The 21,445-nt window shown below is 40.6% G+C and overlaps 1 protein-coding gene across 3 annotated transcripts in view; it reads right to left on the reverse strand.

The window, feature by feature from the left end:
- The window catches only part of PCDH11X (protocadherin 11 X-linked), a 439,600-nt gene that overhangs the window by 224,150 nt on the left and 194,005 nt on the right, over positions 1-21,445 (reverse strand). For all 3 annotated transcript variants that reach the window (XM_017742435.1, XM_017742429.1, XM_017742437.1), the window contains one exon: positions 14,222-14,293. In XM_017742435.1, the coding sequence (XP_017597924.1) occupies positions 14,222-14,293 (72 nt within the window). The remainder of the gene's footprint in view (positions 1-14,221; positions 14,294-21,445) is intronic.

Here is a 21,445-nt window from a genome sequence, read left to right on the forward strand (position 1 = left end):
CAATTAAATTGGGAAGACCTTACACCCACAACTACCATCTGAAAAGTTCCTTCTGCCTCATGTTCCATTGCAGCAGGTAAGGTCACCACAGAGTATTTTGTGTTTTTGTTTCCAGGGACAACCACCCCATGCACAACAGCAGTGCCATTTCTTCATCTGGCCCTAATTTCCCCATAAAATCTGCCACGGCCATGGGATGTTACCTGTAGGAAACACACCATAAAAGTAATTTTCTCTGGGCTTAACTGGCAGTTTTATATTTTGTTCCTTCCACTCCACAGAGAAAGCCTTGACTCCCCTGCAGCCTTGACTAGGAGTCAGTAATAGGCCACATAACGCAATATAACTTTTTGCTCTCTGTTCCAGTAGCTCACTGCTGCTCTGGAAGATTGATCATTTCCAGCGGGCTTTTATTCAGAGGCAATTTCTTCTTTGTGCCAGGAAACTGTGGCTAACTCTGAGGTAAACACCCTGCCAGAGGAACTTTCAGAAGAATACTAAAGTAATGATTTAAGCAAGTACGTTTTACACCCACCTGCCCTTGCCTTGTAGAAGGTGACCCAAAGATCAGAGCAGCCTTAGAAAGGACCCAGAGCAGTTTCCCTCCAGGATCGCAGAGCTGCTCTTTTGTTCAGCACAGTCCTGCCACAAGAGCATGTGTCAAAGTCTCAGATGTGTCATGATACCCCCAACACTGCATCTCAGAGGAAAAACAGCAGAGGACACAAATTACAAGGGAGATTAAATCATTTTGAAAAACTCACCAACCATCAAGGTTAGACACATCAAGCTTTTGCTCTTTGTTTTTTCTGTTTCTCCCAGCTAGATCTAGTGAGTGAAGCCTTTAAGTGATGACTACTGCTCATCACCCAGCACCAACACTTGGTTTATTCTAACACAGACTGGTGTATTAAATGCATTTCCTAGGCAATGACAAGAGGACAGCAGGCTGTCACAGGTAAATTTGGTAACCAGCTCCTTTTCATTCATCCATCCAATGCTGATCATCAGTCCTCAGCCCTTGGGAAGTGGCAGACCCACCAAATAACCCAGTCAGATCAATGCACAAGGAAACAGGCAATTGAAGCCCTGGGTCTCCATGCTGTTAACACACTCCTGCGTTCTCCCTCTTTTCTAGATAAATCTAAACAATTTAAACCTTACAGTCTGAAAGATATTGGGGAAATAGAAATCAATGGAAGCTTTGTTATTTTAAGAAAGCAATTCCAAGGAGTCTGATACATTGTCTCCTTAGGACTTCAGTTTGCATTTTTGTGCAATTGTGTGGCAAATCCTTTGGCTGTAGAAGAAAAACAAATAGAAAAGCTGTGTGGCCTTTGAATAAAAGAAAGAAATTAATCAGTTACCTGACTTCCACTTAGCATTAACATTATTGCTTGTTATTTAACTAAAAAAAATTCAGCCTTTTATTGTTACAAAACCTCCACCCTTTCTGAACTCTGCAGGTCTGGCGGGGGCGTCGACTATAATGATCCAGATCTCAAGGTCAGAAATATAAAGAACTGAGTAAACCAGTAATTTCACACTGTGTAGCAGTCTCCGAGAATACTGGCCCCTGACATATCATGCCATGAAGAAAAACAACAAACTTTCATTTTTGATTTAAAGAGTCTATGTTTACTCAAAGGTGCTTTGCTATCCCCCAAAGTTTCAGAGCAGAATAACCAGTCTTTACCAGTTGTCAACATTTAATAGTCTACACCCCAATGATTGATTTTCTTCAATTGGCTTTTTTTTCCTCTCCAACTCATGTATTTAGCTTTTAGGTGCAGCAGGTTGACAAGGCATCTATCATGGCTAAACAGACTAATTCAGAAGCATTTGTTTTCTGCAGCCCTGTTTGTTTGGTCTTCTGCTGCATTCTTTGTTTTGTACATCCCCACGTACCAGCACAGGTTTGCCCTGTTTCTGCTACAATATCACAAAAACGCTGTTCTGTACTTCCCCTTCATTCTGCACCTCTCTCCTGACCGTCCTGACCGCCACCCTTCCCTTCCGAGGGAGTTTGGTTTATTTGGAGAAGGAAGATCATTGAGGAAGAACCTGTATAAGTGTTTTGGTAGTTATTGAAACACATTGAAGATGTACCTGCCTCATCTCATTTTAAAAAAATATCATCTCTCAAGACATTACATAAATGGAATAAAAATTCTCCTGTCCAGAAAGCTGGAAAGTATAACAGGCACCTATTTAAATCATGCTGCCCAATAATTCTGATATCTGAGTGCAAGTGAAAAGCACTACATTAAATGTACAGTGTCAGGCACATCCCGAGGTTTCTAAAGAAAAGATATATCATTGGAAAAAATGGCAGCAACATGTGTTAAGGTCTTTCAGTGAAAACTTATCCCTGAAGACCTGAAGTATGCCTCCCAGAGGGATGAATTAATTCAGCAAAATATACAGCATGAGTTACCTGCAATCCCTTAAACTAGCACAGATGCCCCAGATGTCCCTCACAAAGCTAGGGACTAACTTAAAAATAATAAAAATAATAATTAAAAAAAAAATTAATAATTCTGGGGTGTATTCTGAGCTTCATCTCAGATTGCGGAGACATGGAATACGGAGTTAGAGCCTGCACAGGAACAGCGCAGAGGAGGCAGGAGGAGGGAAATCCTCCAACAGCAATCTTTATCCCTCAGGAAAACTGCACTAGACAATGTTTTTAAGATGTTTCTTAATAGTTAAGCCCCACCTCCTCTCTAGGAAGATAATTAAGTACTGTCTTTCATCTCACTGCTGTTTGGGGAGGGTAGGAGTGATACACTAATTCCTTGAGAACCAGCTGAGTTAAATCAGGCCTGTTTGCAAAAACTAAAATCTGCTAGAGCAAAAGCATCACTAATGGACTTCTAGCTGACAGAATAAATATCACTTGCAAGTAAACTAATATTTGAGGAATATGTGAGGAAAAGCTATTCTACATAAAGGAAAAGTCTCCTTCAATTACTGTCCATCTTGCAGATCCCCAGGAAATTTCCCAGCTCCTTCTTTCAGCTCTCTCTAGGTGGTTCTAGCAGGTGGCTTTATTCCCAATAAATATTGTTTTATCGTCTAGCTGAAGATTTTTTTTCTTAATCTTCTAACTGAAGATTTTTTTTCCCCTCAATCAGGATGAGTGCTGTAAAAAACTCGATAGAGAAGTTGCCTGCACAGTGTTGGGCATTACAATGGCCAGCAAGAGAGATTCATTCCTTCGAAGGGGAAAGCAGCATTTTTCCATTAAGTGAACTCTTGTCTAATACAGCAGCATATCTCTGCTGCTTAGAGTCTACACAACCCTTGCTATCCATGTTTCCAACCGAGTTGTTTACTTTCTCTCAAATCCTCAGCTTGGCAGAGCTTGTGAACAGCCTGCCACGCTGCTGAGCACAGTGCCACAAATATGAAAGAAAGAAGCAATTCTGAAGGAAGCACATCTGAAAGGAGGAAGATAAAATAGCGATGGCACGATTATTTTTATTTTATCAAGTTGCTGTAAAACTGCCAAGCCCAGTAGCTGAGCATTTTAGCTGTGTTCTGAAAAAAGAAATCCAGCAAACTCTCCCTCTCTCACTGCTTCTCTTTACAATTAAAAAAAAAAAAAAAAAAGTTCAGATGTTTCCAAATCACAACACTTGTAAATCCTGAAATAGAAAGAATGAAAAAGATCATAAAGCGTCCTTGTTTTAACCTAAATAGATGAAAATCTGTGTGCTGGGCAGAGATATGAAAGCAGATAAAGAAAAAAATAATTAGAATTCAAAAGAACCAAGAGCCTTGTTCTCACTGAGACCCGAGTGCCTCGTCCCACCATCTCCTGGGCAGGCTGCTCAACAGGGAAATCAAATCAGCACATATAAAGTGTAAGAATCCACCGTGGATCTTGGACTTGGTGAGCACAGAGATTTCTCCAACCTAACTAATTCTGCAAAATGATCCTTAATATCCAAAAATCAAACTTGGAAGGAGAAAATTTTAACATGTACATGACAGAGGAACACTGCAAAGATCAGGTTTTCTTACAGGGAAATAACTTTAGGAATTCAGAGTGTAAAAATGTAAGTATGAAATATTATCAGATAAACAACCCAGTATTAGAAATGTCCCCATATTGCAAATACTTTGGTAACTTATAATTAATTAATTTGGTAATAGTACTTCAGATTAGGATGACAGTGCCCCGAAAACCTTTAACTGTAAAAAACCACAAGCACCTAGAACTAATCTTGTCCATGGCAATAACTGACTGTGGGCACCCTGGCAGAGGAAGTTTCCACAAATGGTGGAAACTTGAGTATTTAATGTGAATCTTTGCTGAAGAGTGAAGAGGAATTTAGAATAAAATCCTGAGGGAGAACAGCAGCACGAAGAGAGGGCATGACAAATAAAACAAAGTGCAATTTCTGCCTCAGTTCATAGTTTACACCAGCTGTACTGCAGATATATAGTGAAATTCAGGGCATTACAAAGTACTGTGGAAATGTATGGATTTACAAACAAAGCAGTGGAATATGCATCTTTTCAGGGATGATGAATTCTCCTACGAACACCAACCGCTGTCAGAGTGTTTGCAACATTAATTCTTTTCTGAGTCTGGGAAACTTCCAGTATCTGTTAGAGTTAGAAAAACAGCACAATGCACAAGAATTAACTGCGGTATTTGGGAAAGCACAAAGGCATTGCAAAACTAAGCCAAAATGGAAAGTCTTGGTGATCACTTTCCAAACTGCAGGTGTTGATCTGCAGCACCAACATCTACTCTCTGGAGCCTGGCACTATTTCCTAATGGTGTTTTCACTAATTCAACTTAATAAACAACTCAATTAGAACCAGTTTTCAAAATTCCAGCAAAACCCAGTTTGAATTCCTAGCAGCATGGAAGAATGCTGTAGGAGCCTTCCAAATCAATAAGTTCATCCATAGAAAGAATGATATAAACTCCCTTCCATCTTCAAGGCAGAGTTAGCTGCCAAACGAAAATATTTCATTTTCTAAGAAAAGACAAATAGTGTATCATAAAAACCTATTTTAAGCACATTTTGAGTTAGCACACAGATTCTGCTGTTCATCTGTGTCCTTCAGTTCCAAGCAGGCAGAATGCAGGCTGGACACACCATTTCAGTGGCAATTGAGTCCAGGCCATCATTTTTTTGAGACTCCCTGTAATTTGTCTCCAAATGTGACACAAACTTGTGCTGTTGGACAGTGACAGAGGCAAGCTCAGTCAGAGGGACAGAAACAGCTTCAACTCCTGTGGCCTGAAAATCAGTAATGGCTCCTGCTTTGCAGAAACAGGGGACAACAGGAAGTTGAAATGGGACAACACAAAAAAATAAAAAGAGATCTGGAGGAAGATCTCATTTGTTGAAGTAGTTACAAGAGGGCATGTCTGTGTCCCCACACATTGCACAGACACTTGGATGCAGACCAGGGGACACAGGCAGGGGAGCCTTGTGGCCAGGCTGGACTCTGACATTCCCAGCTCAGCATCTCAATTTGAATCAAAAGCTGTCAGAATAGGCAAAGTCTCCACAGCACTTTTTATTTTTCACTACTTCTCCATTTTGAAATCCCTTTTAGGTAAGAAAACCAATAAAATCTTAGCAAGAAGCCCCGTGCAGCTTTACTGCCCAGTGAACTCATGAGGCACGGCCTGAGGAGTGAGAAATGTCCATTTTACAGGGCAGTGCTGCCCTGGGCTATAAGGACTCGACACAGATACCCTGAGTGGCACAGCAGCCACTGCACCCTCTGAGAGGGTTCCTGTCTCCTTGCAGAAACAAAAACACACTGCAAATGCGCACTCTGATAATCTCCCCTCATATGCCTCGTTATTTATTGGATTCTTTCTCAAAGGCAGATGGAGAGAGCAGGGGTGTTAATCTCATTTGGGATTGAATGAGTCCATAATACCCATTACCATATAGGCATTGGGGCACTGAGTTGGAGCATATCTGCTTTATATGCAACAATTTTCAGCCAAAAAGCTAATCAGACCATAAAATATCCTTCAAGAAAAACAACTGATTTTGCAGATGAGGAGCTGCCTGAGAGGGCGAGCGAGCTGGCGACCCAGAGCCACCATCTCCACTACAGACAAAGAACAATAATCATATAACTTAATGGACTGGTGAAATCCCACAGTTCAGTTAACTAAACTCAGTCAAAATCTCTTTTCGGCACCAAAGATGTACAAGAGAGTTTGGGTGTGCACTGGGAGCCCTGATGGCATTGGTGAATAATTTGTCCCCCAGCACTGGGTTTTGGCCTTCATCCTTTGTGACCAATAGTAAAATATTCAGTGTTACAGAATCACAGCTGTGGAGAACCTCTGCAGGTGAAGACCTCACACAATGAACTGAGTGCCTACTCCTGCAGACAAGACTTTATGGCTGTGGTTGCTACCCAAAAAGAAAAAAAACTGTGTTGCTAATTCACCAGGAATTAAGACATAATGTTCTTACTAAACACTGGAAAAGTTTACACTAAAAAAAAAAAAAAAAGCAATCAACCAAACAAAAACACCACCACCAATAAAAGATGGTTACAAGTTTCCTAAAAACAGTGCGGGAAAGAAAACCTCAGGAGACCAACTGAGAGTTGAAAGCCCAAAGCTTCCAGAAGCTTTCCCTGAAACACTCTCCATGCAAAGGTCCACACAGGAGCCAATACCATTTTTAAGATTTAAAACACAACACCAGAGAGATTTTATGTTCATGCTTTGCAAAGGCTTTTCGGGCTGTTCCTCTCACTCCCAGATGCATAAATCCCTACACTGGTGGGGCAGTGAAGAGGGTGGATCTGCTCCTGAGCACGGCCCCTGCCTCCCTTTGCAGTTAACTGCCAGTGACAGCCAAGTGGACACTGGAAAATGGACACCTCAATGAATCACAGCTCATTTATGTTTTCCATTTCAAGATTTATGCATGTTGAGCACAGCTCAGAGCAAGGAAGTTACAGTCCAATGCAACTTAATGATTTTGATACTCGGAGCTTTCTCCTAAATAATGAGGATGTCTCTGCTCCCTCGCCAAAAGGGGGTGATGGCAGAGAAATGCTGTGGGGAGGAAAGTCATTCCAAGCGTCCCCATGGAAAACTGAGCACCTCACAGATCTTATCTACATTTTCTGAAAGCAGGCCCGTGTGATTTACTCAGACACTGACAGAGCTCCGTGCATCTCCCAGGATGAAGGAGTAGCTGTCTACCTGCCCTTTTTAAACAATGTCATTGGATGTTTCACTGCTGAATGCCCATCTCCTCCAACTCAGTGTGAGGAAAAGGAGGATAAATCCCCTGGCCTGCTCTGAGCAGCACAGCTCCCTCCTGCAGCCCCAGCCTGATGCACACTGACAGGAGCTTTCTGGGGTTACCTGTTTTCATGCACACTGGGCTGAGTGTCCAAGGGCTGCTCTACACCTGAGCTCCCTGCTCCTCCTACCAATTCTTTCCTCTTTACACTGCTGTTCGAGTCTGTAACAGCAACACTGACATGTCAGAAGCAAGAGGAAAGAAAAGATTTAACAGTGTGAGCCAAAGGAATTAGGCAGACAACACTGCTGTCACCGAGCACAAAAAAGAAAAAGACATTCTACAAGGGGAATGACTTAGAAACCATTTAAATATTTCAAGGTAGTGAGGACCTGAAGCCTTTGCTGTGGGCTAATTTTCCATTGAGCAGTTTTGACGTCTGGGCTGTGGGAGCACACGGAGCAGTCTGACAGAGATGAGCACACCGAGCTCCTGTCGCCGGAGATGCGGCCCCTGGAGCGCCGGCTGCTGCTGGACCCAGCACTCCACGGGGACTGTCTGGGGAGGCCTGGCTGCTGTTAATTAACTCGTGAGAGAACTCTATATTGGCTCAAATTGAGTGGGTTTTTATCATAGAATCACAGGCCGGTCTGCAAAACAGACAGATAAACTTAAATGAAATGGGAATTCTTTTCTGCTTTTGTAATCGTCTCCCCTGCTGCAATCAATAGCAAATTCAGTGCTCACAGCTCTGAGAGCCTGCTTCTTTTTGTCCTTATTTTCTCTGAGTGACTTTTCAGCTACATCAGCGACTAACCTCCAGTGTCCGCACACTATGGCAAAACCGGATCTTTACAAAAATATACAATTTTTTTTTTCAAGTCTGTCTGAAATCCTACTAGATTAATAAAAATAGAGTTCTTCCAGTCAGCCAGGTAATCTCAGCAACCCTACTCCACTGCAAAGTCTTGATTCAATTAGAATTAAGATTTTATTTGCAAACATCTTGTAATTACTTTTTTTATTTTACAGTTGAATACTCCCAGTGGCCTACTACAGGCTGATATACTGGTTTATATGTGGCGAGTTGGTGGTGTTCTATTCCATATTAACGGCAATCAGGGAAAACTATCAATAGGCAAGAAATTGTTAGTACCCCTTTCCACTGAGTTACCTTCCAGCCCTGTACCCTGATTTCTGGATACATTATTTGTTCAGGAGATCAGGAATAATTAGTGTGGGGTTTTTTCTCTTAAGTTTCTTAATAAAATGTTGTTTCATAGCTGCAGATACTCAGATCAGGCCAAACCAACCGTCTGCTTTCAGTTGGCTTCAAGCTTGTGAGGCCTCCCTTTGAAGAGATAAAGTAGCAGGTTTTAAGACTGGAGTGCTCAAAACAGTTCAGATATTTATTCAGATGATTCTAATTGCATTTAGAATCCTCACACCTTCTACTCTGATATATATTAGTACTGGGTGGTTTTTTTGTTTGTTTGTTTGGGGTTTTTTTGTTGTTGTAGTTGTTGGTTTTCTTGGTTTTGTTTGTTTGTTTGTTTTTAATTTACCCAGTCTTTTGTGTTAGCACTCAGGATTACAATTGAAGTTCCATAAAATAAGAAATATATTCAAGGAATAATAAGAAATATATTCAAGGAATGTTTGAATTTACTAAGGCACCAAATAAAATGGGAATATTTTGAGCACAAAGACTCTAAATACTGAATATAACCTAGGTGTGAATAAACTGTAAAAATCTGTTTAGGTGGCTAGTTTGTGTTGAAGACACCAAACCAGGAATAAAGCTTTGTTTTCATTCTGACTTTGCTTTTGAGCCCTAAAGGCTCAAGCTGTGACCTAAGAAAACAGAGCACACCAGGACTCCATGAAAAATAATTCAATACCCATGAACTGTAGGGACAAAATACACACAGAATTCTTATTAATTGCTTCTCTTTAAATAGTTAATCACAGTTGCTAATATTTATTCCTAATTTAAAACACTTTTTTTATAATTAAAAAAAAAAAAACACCAAAAAACAACCTATTTTAATCTTGAGTGTTTTTAAAGCCAAGATCAAACCACGAGCCATATTGCAATATATCTCACTTGTCAATGAAATGAGTGCCTAAATAAGTACCTTCAAGCATATGTATCAGAAGCAGAGTAGCAAATGTGGTTGGATTATATTTATTTACTTATATTTATTATTGGCAGCTTTTTGCCTGTGAGCAGGAGGTGGACTCACTCCAACCCTTCCCAGCACGGTGGGTGAGGGGAACAAGGTGAATTGCCAACTCCCCTAATAAGACATCTCTGTCAGAGGGTGCTTGGAGACTTTTCTCTCCAGAAATACTCAGGGGAAAGCCTGGCTGCAGATTAGGGTTCGAAACCATGAAAAGAACAAAAAGTGCTGCATATGGCTCTGCCTGCATTGCCGGGCATTTGGAGGGAACGAGAATTACATGACTTGATTTACTTTACAAAAACTGATTAGTAAAACCCCCTGTGGATTTCTTAACTATACTGTGGAGGGATATAAGATTAGTGTAGCAATTCCCATCATCAAACGTATTTACTGCTAAAATATTGGATTAGTGATGTTGTTATCCACTGTTCCAAGATTATAAAGTGATTCTTTAAAATTGAGCAAAAAAAAAAAAAAAAAAAAAACCCCTACGCTCTATCATTTGTAATTAGATTTGAGTCTGAGTGGTTTTGCCTTTCCAGAAAAAGTAATTTTGCTTTAAAAAAACCAAAATGGACTGTGCTCTGCACACAAATAAAGAGAAAATAAAACTTCAGATTTGGAAGAATCCTCTTCTGCTTTTGAGAGACAAATGGTTGCATTTTGTCTGTATCTTCCTGCTCCTGGTTGTGATGCTCGGTGCTGTGGAATGCCCCACCTTTACACCAGCTGGTAATAAAGCCCTGTTGGTGTGAGATATGGCTTATTGTAACACACATGAGTGTGCAAATCATCATCCTCAGACACTCAACCCTCCCAGAGAACTTTGAGGAGAAGGTAATCATTGTCTCAGTTTCCACTGACAGCGTGAACTGTGAAGGAGGAAGAGCATGAGGAGAGGGGATAAATTAATGTGTTCATTAAAGTAATTATGCTACATTTGGGCCAGGCAGATTAATGCAGCTGTATCCTGGCTTTTTAGCCATTATCTTCAGTGACTAAAAGCACTTGGAGTTCTTACAATTAATAAACAAATAAAAAGCTACAGGACTAACACCACCTTCTCACATTTTATCCTGTTGAACACCTCTAGGAACCACTTGTATGAAGTGTTTCAGGGAGACACATAATAGACAGGAATGTAGGAGTCACCGAAAGAAAAATCAAATCGGAAATATTCTGCAACTGCAGAGTGGGAGTTTTGTTTTACCTGTCATGCTGGCAAATTTGCCACTACTGCAGTTTAAACTTAATCCTTTTCTTATTGTGGTAAATCCCTATTGTCTCTTTCTAGATTCATCTTCCCAGCAATGATAGAATCAGAGTTTTTAAGGTGGGAGAAGCCCTCTAAGATCATTGTGCCCAACCATTGACCCGGCACTGCTGTGGTCACCACTGAACCGTGTCCCCAGGTGCCACATCCACACACCTTTCAAACACCTCCAGACATGGTGATTCCACCATCTCCCTGCGCAGCCTAATCCCAGTCTTTTCAGTGAAGAAGTATTTCCTGTCATCTCATCTAAACCTTGGCAAACCTTTAGGCCATTTCCTCTCATCAGTCAGTTGTTACCTGGGAGAAGAAAACAACCCCCTCCTCACCAGAGTCTGGGAGAAACAATTTGTTTCTGATTCAGAATCATGGCAGTCAATATTATTTCGTGCCACTGCCACACAAAATTCAGCATCAGCAACATCAAAAATTTAAACAATCACAGATGACTTTGATTTTAAATTGTCCTGTTTATAATGGACTGTAAATATACAGACTATAAATACATAATCTTAACCGCAGTAGCTCTGAGCAGCCTTGACAGGGTTTATCAGCTAAATGTTTAATCAGGCAAAGCAGCAAAAAACATAACCACAGGAATACATGGTATTTAGCATTTAAATAAAGCTTGTAAACCAATGACAAGTCTATTTGGGCAACTACTCCCACACATGTTCCTTATCTGCAAAGGTCTTGTCCCAAATTTATTGGAACGAGTCTCTCATACTTTATTTTCCAGGCAGTAACATCAGTTTCCATTCACTGAGTTAACAGGAAAAGATGCAGAAAACTACAAGTTAAAAGGCACGGCCATGAAAAAAGAATTCCCACAATGTCAATGCCACACTGCTCTGTGAACTTATTAAACAACAGCCAAAAACCCCTAAAAACCAAAACTGTAAAATCAAGAACAAAAACACCACCACACAGAAGAAGAAATGAGCCTGACAAAGTGCTACAGCTCTTCTTTTTTTATCTAATTGTGACCTGGCTGCTTCCGAGATCAAACCTTGAGCAAAGAAGGCAAGTGAGAGCCATGGCAGCACAAATGCCTCCCTCCCTGGGCACACAGAGCTCCACTCCTTGTTTCCCCAGACTGTAACCTCTGTGTGAAATTGCCCTGCTGCTAATGGGTACCAGCTTCTCTCCTCCTGATATCGGGGCCAGATGTGGTTCTTTCTGCTCCACTGCCCGCTTGGCCCTGCACACCAGCCGTGCTCTCGGCTGTTTCACTCCCTCTCTGCTGACAGAGCACATCCCACAGCAGCTCTCAGCACTGAGCAGCTCTGAGCAGCCCAAGCACACACAATGATTTTTTTATTGTTATTATTAAGTAGACAGAAGCAGTGAGCCTCTCCCTTGTGTGCGGGATTCAAAAAACTTTCAGGGAGATAACACCTTTTTGTACAGAGGAATTGGCTTTACTCGTGGCTCATTCCAGCAGCTTTTAAATACATTTCTCCTCCTTTTAGAGCTGGGAACCATTTGCTTTATGAGCACCATTTGGATCATTTGCCTGTTACTCATAAAACAGACAAAGCTTTTATCCATGCCATGAATTTTTACTCACTTTATACAAAATACCTAAGGAGGGATTTGCAGTGGCCAGAATTACATCGATGAAAGAATTAACAACTAATTTAATTTTCTGCTACAATAATGGTTCCAGCAGTTTTTGATTTTGTTGATTACATTTCTCTTCTCCAAGAAATAAAAAAAACCATATTAGTAGTAGCTTCTTTGTATGTATTTGTTTGTAAAACCAGACTTTGTAAAAATTGAAAATAAAAAGGAATGACAAAAATATTTTATGAATTTGAATCTTTGTGGTTATTAAGTAAAGCTGTGGCAAATGCAGCCTTCAGAAGCAATCAAACACCACGGTGATGGTCTGAATGCTCAGCAAGAACGATGGTTCCCGTCAGCACTGGGACAGTGCAACAGATTATTTCTTTGACAGGACTGCTGGCAACAGTCACACAAACCACCAAGGAAAAGTGCCTGCAAAATTCACCTCTGTCACCCATGTTGTTCATGCACCAGTGCCCCACTAAATGACAGTCACAGGATCAAACTGCTTCAACAATTCCTCTCTCAACTCGGAAGCCAAAATTCTCTCTCCTATGCCAAAAACCCAAAACCCAGCCCCAGCTCCAAGCTCCTGCTCACACTGTAGGTGAGGAAACAGGAGGAGCCCATCAGCCCTCCCTCAATGCTCCATCAGCTGTACAGGAACTGCTGGAACCAGACACTTCCCTTCAGTTTGTTCCTGCACATGAAGAGTTAATGTCTGCTGTTGACTGAGGACCACAGCAAGCCCCTGCAGGACTGCACATAAACATCATTGATTGTGGACACAGATCGATGAGGCTTAACTATGGTGATTAGCAGCTGCCTGGATGGAGGATTTGGGAGGTTTGGCCATGCAGGGGCTGGAGACAGGACACACACACTGCACCTGGGAGCCTCTTATCTGGGAAAGAGGGAAAATCCTGTGCTTTGGAGAGCAGCAGCTGGGGGACTTCCCTGCAACACCAGGCTTGCAGATGTGCAGATAGCCATCTCCTCTCTGCATGCACAAATATAAACACCACATATCTGTGACTGCAGGGAGGAATTTATCAGTTGAGAGCTTGTATATTTTAATCAGCTCTATAGATTGGCCCATGGAAGCCTACACATTGCACCTTATAAAGGAAATTGCACTCAGGCATGAGCAGAGCTAGCAGGAACAGAGGTGTGAGGTTTTTTCGTTTCTACTTCTAAATTCCTATGCTTATTTGCCACAAGCTTCAGGAGTAAAGAGGCTTCTAGAACAAACCCAACTTCTAGGATTTCATATTTGCCTGCTTCTTTTGTTCCCTCACATCACCTCTGAAGCCACATATTCCACGTGCAGTACACTACCCTAATACACAGGGAATAAACAGCAAAAATGGCTCTGAACTCCTGCACATAAAACATTTATAATAAACAATTTGCTCAACTAACTACAAAGGCCAAAACATTCAAACCCACCCTGTGTTAAGAAAGATTTCATACTAATATCCACATTTCTATATCCCTTCTTGCAAGATTAGTTATTGCTTCATTCTTAACCGGTTAAGTCCTCATGAAGCAAAAGGTTGATCTCTCAAACCTTCCTCTCAAAACAACAAACTTCCACCACTTCCTTTCTACACCAGTTTATTGTTGCTCCCAGTTTACTGACACACCAATAAAACCACCAAAGTAGTTCTGTTCTGTTGAGTTCTGCAAAGTTTTTAAGCCCATATGAAGTACAAGCTGAAGGCAAGATAATGCCAGCATTTCTCCCTTAAAAAGAAGCTCAGACTTCAACTGAAGGGGCACCACCAATAGTCTGGGCAGCCAAAAACCCGAACAAATCGTTTGGACATAAATAGAAGAACCACAGCTGCAGCATTTCTTTGCAGGTTATTTCCATGAATACTTACAGAAACCACCATTACAGAAAACAAGTTACCAGAAAAGTTGTTCCAGCCTACCTGTGGCTGAGTCCAGGGCTCCAAGGATGTTTCTTTCAAAGGAGTTTGTGGCCTTCCCACTTCCTTTGTGTGCTTTTAGGAGAGAAAATACGTGTCAATGATTATGTTAGCATTCAGCATTAATTTCCTTTAAGGGAATTAAACAGGTACAAAATCCATACAATAATGTATCAATGTGTCAGGACTGCACACATTTGGAGTAGGTTTTAGGGAACTTTTTTTTTTTCAGCTAAGTAACTTATATAGAGTTGCTCTATCTTTCAAGGTGTGGGCATGCACACCTTCATCTGTGTGTCCAGATAAAAAGTTCAGATAAAAATATGAAATTATTTGCCTCCAAAGTAGAGCTCAGCAGCAGAAATTCAGAGGGAACTCAGCTCTGGTTTCTCTGTCGTTTCCTGCCCAGGCTGTGTTATGCTCACTGTAACTTAAATGGATGAATCAAAAGGAATTTTATGGAAAACTCTTTTAAAGGCTGCTTCATTTGGTTGTGGAGCCATGTTTTCAGACGAAAGCCCTTGTCTTTCCTTAATGTTCTTCAGAGCTGGAGCCAGGAGACAGAGCAGTTAAAGGCTTTCTGTCTCCTTGACTTCCCACTACTTACAAGTGTTTAGGAACGACCACCCCAAATGAAAAATCCGCATAATCAAATAGATTAATGTGGTCTTCAAAGAAGAAGACTTCTGATCCTTCACACTTTGTTTTTTAACAATATCAAAACACCCTGCAATTACTTGTTAACGACTGTAATCACCCTGCTTCAATCATAAATGTGTAAGATATTTGGTCACTGGGATTGAGCATTGAATAGGATGGTGGCTCCTTTTAATTTTCTCCACATGTGTTTCCAGTGAGGGAACTTTACACATTGCTGTAAAGGATACAAGTCTCATATTTCCTTTGTCCCTAAATTTTTGTTCTGTCGTAAAACAGAAACAGTAGCATTCACAAGAGTAAAAAAAAAAAAAATAAAAATTATTCCTCTGCTGAAATACTTTTTAAGTAGTACCAGGATTCTCCTCCTCCTGAAATACATCCCTAATATCCTACCCTTTGAACACTGCCTTTGACAATGTCTAATACAAATATCATATTATCCAGGTCTCACATCAGAGTGATCTAAATGTCCATGGAGACTTCAAGGATTGATAAAGAAAAGGAGAGAGATGCCATTGGACTTTCTGTCACTCACAACAAACTACAGCTGCTTAAAAGGAAGCATTGTTTTTTTAATACAGAATTTGTGGGCAATTTCAGTTTGCATGGAGCATTCACAGGGCTTCTTTCAAAAAAAAAAAACAACCCTTATTAAATGGCAGTTGTGTTTTGACAGGTTGGATTGCCTGTAATAATAGATTACAGGCAACAATTTTTACCATTTTTTGTTATCTTATTTTTTGGGGTAGCAATGGAATATGATTCATTCTTGAAATAGAACAATAAGTGTATTTCAAAAGAAAGAAGAAATAACCACAGATTTAGTGAATGCTAAACAGAGTTAAAATAAATGCATCTGGAAAGGGAAGGTTGTGTTTTTCATGTGTTCAAAAGCAAATGCTTTCTACCTTATAATCTTGCTTTAATCATCAGCCGTCAAAAGGACCCAAACACACAATGAAAATTATTAAAAGTATCAATTGTGGTGCTAAGATACCATAATAATTCCACATGGGATAGCCTGCCAGGAACTGACATTAAAAATCACACTATTTCTTGAGAAATAGTTTTTCTTGGCATTTCACACCAGTTTTTTTATACAACATTTGTCCACTCAGAGAGCCAAGAGAAAAATGAATAAACAAGTGTATGATTATATGAAGAAAACAGAGGCAAAAGTACACTTAGGTGCAACAACACAAAAGTGTTTGAGTAACACTGGAAACCACATTCCAAATCTCAGATATGGCTTAATGAAGCCCCAAAGAACTTAATGATGAATTTTCTTTAGCCTCCTTTACTTCCTGAAATTCCCCCTACCTTGCACCTAAAGAGACCCTTTCACCCCACTCTGAAGATAAACATCAGGAAACGGGGACAACACACAGGAAAAGTGGAAAGAAGCAGACTGCAGGGTAGCTGCTGGTCAGTCAGCAGGCTGCTCCTGGAGCACAGGGAAGGAGGACAAAAGCAAGCAGTAGCTCCTTCATCCCTACAGACTTTCCTCACATGGGAAACATCTCTGTGGCTCTCACTCCAGCTGTGCACTGCTGTTTCAGAACTCCAGAAATGAAAGGCCCTACACGCAGATCTGCTTTGCCACGGAGAACCCGGGAGGGTATTTGTATGATCCTTTTCCAGCATGGACAAATACCTTCTACACGAGCTGTGAACCCACAGAGGACAGCTGACACCGACCCAGTGCCTGCACCAGTGACAAGAGGCAAATCCTCTGCAGCTCCAGCGTGGCAGCTGCACCTCTCCACGTGTGAAACCTGCTCTGAGCTACCTGCTACTACAGCAGCTGCACCTGGAGTACAGAGAGAGAGAGCTCCTTACTCAGCCCTCGCTGAGATATACACACACACTGCTAATGGATCACACCAGCAGAGAGTACAGAGAGAGAGAGCTCCTTACTCAGTCCTCGCTGAGATACACACACACTGCTAATGGATCACACCAGCAGCACTTATCCACAAGTTCTCTTTTCTCTGCTATAAAGAAGGATGTAGTAATGAGAGAATCATCCCAGGAGCTTCTTCCTTCCAGCACGGATAAAGAAGCTCTTACTAAAACTGGGAAGTCTCTGGAAGCCTTTATCCCCTCATTTTGCTTGGGGCATCTTCCTGCAGCCTTCTGCAGCTTCCCCAGTTCCTCTGATGGAACAATAGACTGCACCCACAGTCTTTTTGTTTATGTTCCCTCCACTTCTTCAATTTGACATTTAAGTTTCACACATAGAAGAAAACTGTGCTCATAATGAGATAAAGATGGAATGATTTCAACCTGGATATTACATTATGGTTCCAGCAGTGCCATTAGAGCTCCCTCAGCCCTTGTACACGCAACCAATTACAATTTCTCCAGCAGGCAGGCCTGACTGGTGGAATAAATGAGGTTCTTTCCGTGTCTGACGAGCCACCTGTCACTGCTGTAACAGCCAACTGCTGTTCCATGAGCATGGGGCATACCTGGGCAGCTGATTCTGCTCCTACAGCTCATCCAGCTCCTCCTGACATCTCCCCCTCTGCCAGAGCTGAGGGAGACACGTTTTGCTCTAAATCCTTACCTGACACTCTGTGTCACGGCTGTGGTACAGGCAGCAAGCGAGGCAAAAAAAAAACCAAGGAACCACATAAAATCTTGCTGGCTCTGAAAGTTTCCTTTATCTCTGTGATCCCTTTTGTCCACTGGGAAATGCAGTAATTTTGACTGTTCCCCAAGGCCAGGCACTCCTGTCTACATCAAGTCCAATTTTCAGGTATTTTCAATATGAAAAAAGTTTTGGTTTGCTGAGCCATCATACAGCCAGTCCCATCAGTCTTCCACCTGACCACCTAGAAATTACCCTGATCAATGGGGTTAGCAATCAATGAAGTCCAGCATAATAACCAGGCAGTAAAAAGACTGTGCACAAAATATTTTGCTGATATTTGGAATTTTCTGTCTGGTTGTAACAGCAAAAGAAAGCTTTAATATTTAATCAAAGTAGTTATTAATTTTTTTTTTAGGGGAAAATGAAACTTATCATGAATATTTCCTGTTGTTTATTAGGAGCAATAAGTTAACAAACATATAATTATTTGTGACAACTTGACAGGTAATATCCAGGCTTCCAAAACCTACCAGAGAAAATTAACTGTAAACCAGATTTTAAAGGTTATGAAAGGCAGTGTTTTGAGTCAGGTATCATTTTTGTCTTTAATGGAATGCTGGATCTGGATGCTTCAGAGTGGTCCTCACTCTGAAACATGAGGGGAGATCTTTGGTGCATCTGAGATAATTCAAACTGATTAGTTTTCATTCTAATACTAAATACTGGATTTGTTCAGCTGGATAGATGATACCTCCATTCCATCCTGCTTCTCTGTTGACAAGTTTTTGCTTTTCTTCAAAGCAAATCTGGACTTTATTAAGAGTTAAAAAGGAGAAACAAGAAGTTACAACACTACAACCTTGGTTTACCTATTCTGATTTCTGGAAAAGCCCTAGAATTACCTAGGCAGACGCTACCACCGTAATTCTAATGGTTATTGATTGAGAAGCAAAAGCAGACTGAAATTCCAAGATAATACCATGCATTTTTCTCTGGCGCCTTAGGAAACTGCTACGGCAGCATTAAAATTGTCTGACTTCAAGTGTCCCACTCCTGCACTTCACAGGAAAGGAAAAAAAAAACCCCAAAACTTTCTGGAACAATCTTAAAACTGAAAACTTACACGGCTTGAAGTGAAATTTAGGAAACAAACAGCAAAAGAGATTTGGTAAGTTATACATCAGCCGTGTTTACATTATCATAATATAGTTGGGATTGCAAATGTTTATCTATTTGGGGCAACTTCTAACTGCCAAAAGCTACATTTTTAGACAGGAAGTGAGCTCTTTACTATTTTCCTGTCCCACATTTTAATCAGGAAATCGGGTATACTGATTTTACTGTCCAGGCAGAATGTCTTTGCACTGAGACACAGGAACCCTGGAAGCCTGAGGAGGAGATTATCTCCATTAACAATCCCTCTTGCCTCTAAGTTGATTTCAGGTAATTGGATTCCTGCAGTCCTCTCCTTCAGTCTCCCAAGATCCTTCACATGAAAGGTGAACAGAAGGGTTAATTTTAGTGACAATAGTATAGGTTTATGTAACAGATTGCTAAATCAAATTACTCTGTTCTGAGTTTCCAAGATTTATGTGTTTATAGATAAATAAAGCCACAAGACAGCTGAAATGAAGATGTCCTTAAGGATTCCTAAGGGAAGGGTTTTGCTTTGTGTTCGAGAAACAAAGGTTTGCCTTTTGCCAAAGGACAGAAATACAAATAAATACACAGATAAAAACCCCTTTGTGCAGATATCAGTGAGGAACCCACAAGTCTATAGCCCTGATATGTAATGTAGGAGTGATGGGAACAATTGGTTTCCAGAGTAAACAGCAACCTGGAATCACCACTGACAACTTCTACACTGTTTTTACTTTGGCTGTAACAACTGCAGCTCCATGTCTGAAAGTATCAAAACACCCCATGATGTGGCTCTACACCCTCACAGCAATTCCTTGGGCTCCAAAGCCACAATTTAACCCAGCAAGTCTCTGATGGTGCTGCCAACAGGCAGCTTTTACATTACAAGTACCTCCTCAGAGCTGCAATAAATAACCCAGCGCACATCCAGCATCAGGCCATGATTTCCAGAGGTGCAGCACACCCACAGCTGTTCCTCCATTCCTGTAGGGAAAAAAAGCTTACTTATTTCCCTCTTTTGTTCCAATCTATCTCTGAGCCAAGCTGGTGCAGGGCAGCAGGCAGAGGAATGGAAGATAAAGGCAGGGTGTGGGGTGCAGCACACCAGGAATGCTCAGAGGTTTAACAAAGCCTGACATGAGATTTGCCAGATGGTTCTGTACCGGATTGTAAAACTTTAAACTAATCTTCATTTAAGAGTTTTAAGGGCTGTATCCCTCTTCTAAAGCCTCTTGCTCTTTTGCCTGGTTGATTCTGGTAAATTATAGATCAGACTTTAGAAAACTGCTTCCATGAGCAGCGGCTCCTTAAATCTCAGCTAAACTGAGCAAGAAGATTACATGTTATTATGATGTAGCACAGCAGGATTTTTGTACAGCAAACATAATGATGTAGAGAAGGATAAAACTATCATTCTGCACAAGGAGGTCATCCCCAGAAGAACAATGCTCTTTATCCAGCAGGCAAATCCATCCCTACATGGTGAATCTTCACTGGGCAAATGCTTTTTCTTCATGGCTCTGTAAAGAAACCCAACCACAAGCAAAAACCCAAATCTGTAATTCAGGATTCAACAATCAAGCATTGTACCACAAAGGAGATGTCATTAGGGAGAAATTAGTCTAAATACTACTAGAAAAAGTCTCTATTTCAAGGGCAATTTTAGGGTAAATGCATCTTGTTGGTTTTATGCAAGGCGAAAGGATTTCCTGTGAATCCCAAGGGATATGTCAGATAGTGTATGCAGCATTAAAAAATTAAAATGCTCACTAATCTTACAAGCACATATATATACTTTTAATTGTAAATCAAATACAGCTCACGTGGAAAAGCCCAAAGCAAAGTCACTACACTCATGTGGAGAAATTCTTTCCACCTGCTATTTGTATTTGCACTCCTAGACAGTATCTTCCCAGCTGAAACTCCAGTAGAGAGAAAATTGCATATTCTGGACACCACATGATGACAAAGTTGAAGTGGGAACAACAGAGAATAAATCCAGGTGCTCAGTAACCAGCAGTAGCAAAATTGCAAAAAATCAAGAGACTGAAACCACCAAGTTTCACAAGCTGATACAGGAATTTGATACTAGAATTGTGGCTTATCCATCTTTTGAACAGGTGATGCAAATGCTGGAGTCTATTCAGCTCTGAGTCAGCAGCCCATTGAAATTGCTCTAATTTTCTTTTCCTGTACACGAGTTTGAATGCAGTGTAGTAATGTCAAATGAATGACCTCCTTCTCTCTTTTTTTTTTTTTTTTTTAATTGAAACATTATTTTCTGCACATGAAAGCTTTTGACTGAAAAGCAATCAGGTGTGATATTCACAGCACTGGTCTTTTCAAAATGTCATGCACAGGAATTATACGGATTTATCCTAAAGCTCCCTGTAGGAACAGCAGCATTTTGAAATGCCTAAGAAAAATGCCTGTGATAATATGCTAGTGAAGACTGTTGCACAACTGATTTTATCACATTCAAATTGCAATCAGAAACTGTGTTATCCTTCTGTTTTATCTTGCACATCATTGCTTACAAACTTAAGCAAGTTCCCCAGATTTCAAATATAATAAAGAAATTCTTAATCAATGCACAGTTAAATGCTTTCTGATGTAAGAATGGAGGATTTCCCACAAATTCAGATAATCCTAAAGGAGAAAAAAATACTTCAAATTTCCTAAACACAGAGCTTTTTTTAGTTCACATATATAAAAATCTTAGTGGTAATAGCTGATAAAATATGCTTACACTACATGTTCTGGCTTGAAAGTATTTACATATATAAAACTAATATGACATTAGATGCTAAGGTATTCTTACACCAAGTGAA

The sequence above is a fragment of the Corvus brachyrhynchos genome, unplaced genomic scaffold, assembly GCF_000691975.1.
Source record: "Corvus brachyrhynchos isolate BGI_N302 unplaced genomic scaffold, ASM69197v1 scaffold220, whole genome shotgun sequence".
NCBI classification, from domain to species: domain Eukaryota; kingdom Metazoa; phylum Chordata; class Aves; order Passeriformes; family Corvidae; genus Corvus; species Corvus brachyrhynchos.